We start from the raw sequence: 6,321 nt of genomic DNA on the forward strand, positions 1-6,321 counted from the left end.
ATTTTCTCTACTACACGAGTCACGTACCGTGACACTTTACTCACACACTTTACGAGCTTTTAGCTTATGGACCAATAATCACCGGGGATTCACATTAGCTTATAACCATCTGAAGTAACGGAAAAAACGAGTAGCTAACCTGGAAATATCAGACAGAAATCAGTGAAGCGGGACACATTCTTTCCAGCTTCCGAACTACGCAACTGTGAATTATACCATCGAGCTACCCTCCGATTGATTCCAGACCAGTTCTCTGATACACTTTAGTAAATATCTTAAAAGTCTACAAGAGGCATATTAGGACTGCAGGGCCTCATGGTGGTATTAGGACTGGTTTATTTATTATTTTCTATCATTAATACCTTGATTAATGGCTCCATCCATCCATTCATCATCGATTAATTCATCCTGAACATCCAGTAAATCATCCACTCATGTATTTAATAGAATTTTTTATTTAAAGCTCTTCTTCGTCTTCAATGAAAAACAAGTCAAAGGTTTTTGATATGCTGGAGAAACTTTATTAAATCAGAGAATCATCAGAATGAAGTGATACAGAGTTATTCAAGAACACATCAAACAGTTTGATTCATTTGATTCATTGTAGATTATATGTGATTAAAATCATCCAATTTCATCAGACAAAGCAATTAAACAGGAATATGTTTGATTCTGTTTCTCCTCAGTGAGCATGCTCAGCTCTGTTACCATGACAACTCTCAGCGATAATAACACAGGTACATGTCATAGTAGCTGCTGTTTCCTGTATTGAGACTTTTGTCGATGACCACGACCCCGGCCCCCTTGAATGTAGCGATGAAACCGCTGCCGACGATCAGAGTGAAATCTTTGACGGGGTTGACACACTTGGGATCTTTCTTGTACCACAGGAGCACCTGGTTTCCTCCAGTACCCTGGTTGAGATCTATGTTCACCATCTGATAGCCATGCTTTTGATAGTTGACATATTGATCATGATTTATGGAGATTTGCAGATCTCTGATGGCCTTCTTACTGTCAGTGGTCAGACGGAACCAGATGAAGACATAGGATCCTTCTGCACCTCTGCTGGTGTCTTGATCCACTCGGATGAACCCGTTCTTGAAGTGCTCATCATCTCCTCCAAAACCCTCAGTGGCAGTGATGTCACAGATGTACGTTGGTTTCTCTCTCTTCACCCACAGGTAGATCATCTTTCCTCCAGCATCACGGTTCAGATCACAGGCTGATCTCTCCCAGCCAGATTTAAACTTCTGGGCATCATCTGTTAGCGTGACGTCAATGCTCACGATGGGAACATCGTACTCTGAGGAACCATTGTAGAACCACAGGTAGATGTTGTCCCCCTCTGTTCCAGCATTGAGATCTTTGTCGATCTTTGTGTACCCTGTGTTGTTCAGACCCTTAGTCATCGCGGAGGTGAATGAAAACTGGATCCTGGTGATTGGGCCAGAGCTTCCTGTTTTGTACCAAAGGTAGATGCCGTTTTCTCCGGCTCCTTGGTACAGATTAACATAAATTTTCTGGAAGTTTCGTTTACGGAGCTGACTCTCTTCAGCTTCATTCAGAGACACAGCGAGTTCAGTGATGTAGGTGGTCATTTTGATTTCCTGCATCAAATAAAGAGAAAGGATTTAGACTTAGACAGACTTTAATGATCCACAAGGGAAATTACTTGGCCACAATAGCTTAGTTTCACTTTTAAAAACCAAAAGTAAAAAGAAAGATAAAATTCATTAAAATGGTGTAGTAGCTTAAAGATTAAAATAAAATAAAAATAAATCATAATGCTGTCTGTTATAGTATTGTCTATTTTTTTATGTTTTACTCACTATTGTACGGGGAGCATATTTTGTAAATGAAGTCCATTAATTTTGTCTAATGGACACCTCGAAGGGCATTACTCCGCTTATACTATGGTCACTCACGAAACAAATAAATATTAGGTCAATTATTAATACGTTAATGTTGTTTTTTACTGTTTAAATCATACATTGTTCACAAGAAGTGGCCGAGTGGTCTATTTAACGTTACGTGATACACAGTATAATTTCAGAGGGTCAGTGCACTTATTATCGCGTGAGTCTCCAGAGAATCATGCAAAATTTCCACAGAGTCCACAGATAGTTTCTCCTAAAGCTGGCAACACTGTATATTCTCCTCCTTCCTTGGTGGACTGGACAGAGTCTGTGTCTGTGTTTCTGTTTCCGCAGTTACCAAAGCGTTTGAGCCAGCACAATGATTTAGAACTGTCATTAGGCAATTTGACCGGAACGCCTTTATGAGTGTCCATTGTCCACTTTTAATGTTCACCCTGCAGCCAATCAGAATCGAGGATTCACCCGGACCATGGTATAATTATAGTTCAACAACGTCTCATCAAATTATTCTCCCAGTACTCAATGCACTCCTTTGAAATTGATTGTGTGGACATAAGTGTGAAGTAAGCTTGATCCACTGCAGTCACAGCTGGGCAAAGGTTGGGCATGATGCTGGTCCTGAAGAATGAATCGGCCATCACAGCAGTGTGGTATGGTGTCCATCCAGCAAAGCAGAAAGACAACTACCACCACAACAACCAGTCTCATGTTTCATTGCCTCAGAAACCCCCCACAGATGTGAAGCAAATGCTAGATGTTCACTCCATAACGGGACAACATGGACATCTTCCCCCAAAATATGACAAAGTCATCACTCTTCAGCATTTCTGGGATCATACTGTGTACTTCAGTTTTGACGGAAGTGGGACTGAAAAGTCCAATATGCTAAACCATGTACACTAGTGGTCAAAAGTTTTGAGAACACTTTATAGACAGCATAGACGAAATAAAACTACTGAAGTTGTTAAAAAAAATCATGGAGTCAATATATAACCCAAAATCTATTCTAAACTTTGGACTCATCAGAGCACCCATCTTTGTCTAATTTAATGTGACATTCTGTCTTTCTAAAATGGAAATCCAATGTTTGTCTACCCAGAAATGTGTGTCACTGTAGGGAGCTGTGCTTCCACTTTTCTGTCCAGTTTATAACAAACCGGCTCCATGGGGTTCAAGTCTAGAGACATGGTCCACTCCATGTTTTCAAGCTTTCCATCTTGTTTTTATCCTGAGATAGTTCTGGTAGAGCTTGGACTTGGGAGCAACACAGCAGTTACTGGTGTTACTGACAAAATTGTGAGACAGTGAGATCGAAAAAAAGTGACGTCGTAAAAGACAGGCAACTTTTGTTACAATGCCAAAGATTAAAGTCAGTGTTCTGGCCCCATATGAAAAATCCAGAAAAAATAAATGACAAAAAAGTGCCACAATAAGACAACAAACTGTGAAAAACCATGGTGATTGGTGCTAAGAATAACCTAAAAAGGTAAACATCTCGGAGCTACTGGTGACATGCTGCCACACTATCAGGTGCATTATTGAAAAATAAGGGCTTTTTCAGAGTGAAATCATGAAGTAACAAACTACACATATGATTACATTTAAAATAGCAACACAGAAATGATCATTTACTCGTTCAAGACAGAACAGTTAATTCAAAGAATACACAAATATTTTACAAAAATACATTTAGTAAAACCTAAAATGAGCTGTAGATGTGCAGTCTGACTGGATGAAGACATGTTAAAACACAACAAGATGAAGAGACACTAAAGATGATCAGAAAGTAGTTGAACTCTTACGTGTCTGCAGACAGTGGTTGGCTGTTTGAATCGGTCGTCGGCTCAAAGCTGCTGTTCAGAACCACAGAACCACATCAGGTTTATATAGAGAGAACACACTGAATGCTGGGAAATCACATGCTGTGGGTTGGAGTTTTCCAAAGAAATTTAGGTGGGTAAAACTAATTCGCCCATGTACTTGAACTAATTCCACGGACTCTGTTATCTGCATTTTTAGTTCCTGCATTGATGTTCCAAGTGCAATGAGAAGTTCACATTGCAAATGCTGGACATTTGCAATGTTCAGATATACAGTGCCTTGAAAGTGTATTCATACCCCTTGAACTTTTTCACATTTTGTGACTTTACAATCACTTTAACATGATTGTAATTGAGATTTTATGTGATAGACCAACAAAAAGTAGCACATAATTGTGAAGTGCAATGAAAATAACATTTCAAAATTTTAAACAAATATAAATCTGAAAAGTGAGGTGTGCATTTGTATTCAGCCCCTTGTACTCTGACACCCCTAAATACAATCCAGTGCAATCAATTGCCTTCAAAAGTCACCTAATTAGTAAATTGACTCCTTATGTAAGTAATTTACTCATGGTATAAAAACACCTGTTCTGTGAAGTCCTTGGTGTTTTGTTAGAGAGCACTAGTGAACAACAGCATCATGAAGAACAAGGAACTCGACATACTGGTCAGGGATAAAGTTGTGGTGAAGTGTAAAGCAGGGTTAGGTTATTAAAAAAAATATCCCAAGCTTTGAACATCTCAAGAACCACTGTTCAATCCATCATCCAAAAATGGAAAAAGTATGACACAACTGCAAGCCTACCAAGACATGGCCGTCCACCTAAACTGACAGAGCGAGCGAGGAGAGCACTGGTCAGAGAAGCAGCCAAGAGGCCCATGGTCACCTGAGCTGGACTCAAACCCGAACCTTCTCGCTGGGAAGCATCAGTGCCGCCCAATTCTAAATCCATAATGGATAATAATATAATATAATAATATTAATAATACAATGGCCCACACATGGAACTTGGGCTTGACTGTGTTGTACTATTTAGCTTTAACATCTTGAACGCTACAGAGCCGGATATCAGAGAGAGTCTGGTCAACTCACATCATCTTCTCCTCAGTCATATGTTCTGTTGTGTCGCAGTTACTCAATAAATGTTCACACTGATGAATGAGATGTTGATTTAAAAGGTATTTCACCATAAAAGGCGGTAAAAATAAAAGAATTTCATGCAAGACTCATGAAAAACATCCCTCAAACCACACACACACCACATACACACACAGTACACACACACTACACACACACCACACACACCATACACAGTACACACAGTACACACACACAACCATACACAAACACCACACACAAACACCACACACAGCATACACACACACACACACCACACTCACACTCACACACACACTACACACAGTACACACACACACACACCACACACACACAAACATACCACACACACCACACACAGTACACACAGTACACACACACACACCACACACACACACACACACATACACCACTCACAGTACACACCCACCCACACACACACACACATACACCACTCACAGTACACACACCACACACACCACACACAGTAAACACACACACACACACACACACACACACACACACACACACACACACCACACACAGTACACACACACACACACACACACTTGGAGCCCCTGCTTCTGTGACAAAATCTTTGCATTGGAGTCAATGATGAGCAAAGATAGACGCACTCAGAGGCTCACAGTTTAAATTCTGTACATCTCACTGCTTTGCCGAACACATTGTGAGAGACAGAACAAGTTTGTCTACAACTGGGGAAAAAATCTTGTGTGTTGAGTGTAAGTTTTGGCCGGGAGGAACGTGGAAAGAGAAAAGTTCCAAACAATGTCAGACACCTTCCCCCACTCTAACTGATGATGTCATCCACTCTAGCACGAACATTCTATGCAATACACATTGATTAATATCTCAAAATTTCTCCAAACATGATCGTGGTCATTAACAGTGATTGATCAAAAACTATATGACCTAACAAAATGTGGATTAATGCACCAATACACAAGACTTGTGTCCACAGTTGAAAGCTTAGTTTAAATGAAGTCTCCAGGTGAAAGTATGCCTGAGTAGTAGACGTTTGAAAAACTCCATCAATTTTTCTTTTTCCCTATTTTTATCCCCGCCCATCTCATTCATGTCAATGCAAAAGTTTTTGCAAATTTCTATTTTGTAGAGAAAGGTAATAGCACACTGATCCCGATAAAACCACACATTTTGATATATAACTCGTCCTACAGTTCAAAGAGTTGTCATCCCAGGATGAGAGTAATGTGCCGTATTATTATTAGTAGTACTAGTAATAATATAAAAACTATATTTTTCATTTCTATTTTTTGAAATGTACACACCCGATGTTAAAGGGTGGATGGATGCAGCAAAGACGATGGAGGCTTGTAATTTCATCTCTTTCTCCTGAAACCACCATCTGGAATCCAGTCTTTACATGTTAAGTCAACTAGATGCAGCTTCTGGACTGTGTTCAAGTTGTTTGATGCATTGAATAATATCCTTGTTTGATGACAACAGAATGTTTGCAGAA

General features: G+C 39.8%; 1 protein-coding gene across 1 annotated transcript; it reads right to left on the reverse strand.

Annotated features, from left to right (window-relative positions):
* Positions 1-504: 504 nt before the first annotated feature.
* LOC125004076 lies at positions 505-3,817 on the reverse strand. Its single transcript, XM_047578430.1, has 2 exons — positions 3,683-3,817; positions 505-1,610 (listed from the first exon to the last, which is right to left on the reverse strand). Exon 2 carries the CDS (start codon positions 1,599-1,601, stop codon positions 720-722), a length of 882 nt encoding a protein of 293 aa, XP_047434386.1. The 5' UTR covers positions 1,602-1,610; positions 3,683-3,817; the 3' UTR covers positions 505-719.
* Positions 3,818-6,321: the final 2,504 nt, after the last annotated feature.

This window comes from Mugil cephalus, chromosome 2, assembly GCF_022458985.1.
Source record: "Mugil cephalus isolate CIBA_MC_2020 chromosome 2, CIBA_Mcephalus_1.1, whole genome shotgun sequence".
Classification (NCBI taxonomy): Eukaryota; Metazoa; Chordata; class Actinopteri; order Mugiliformes; family Mugilidae; genus Mugil; species Mugil cephalus.

What these genes read in the sequence shown, in the direction of transcription:
- LOC125004076 (XM_047578430.1), bottom strand. Translation starts at nt 1,601, where the DNA reads ATGACCACCTACATCACTGAACTCGCTGTGTCTCTGAATGAAGCTGAA.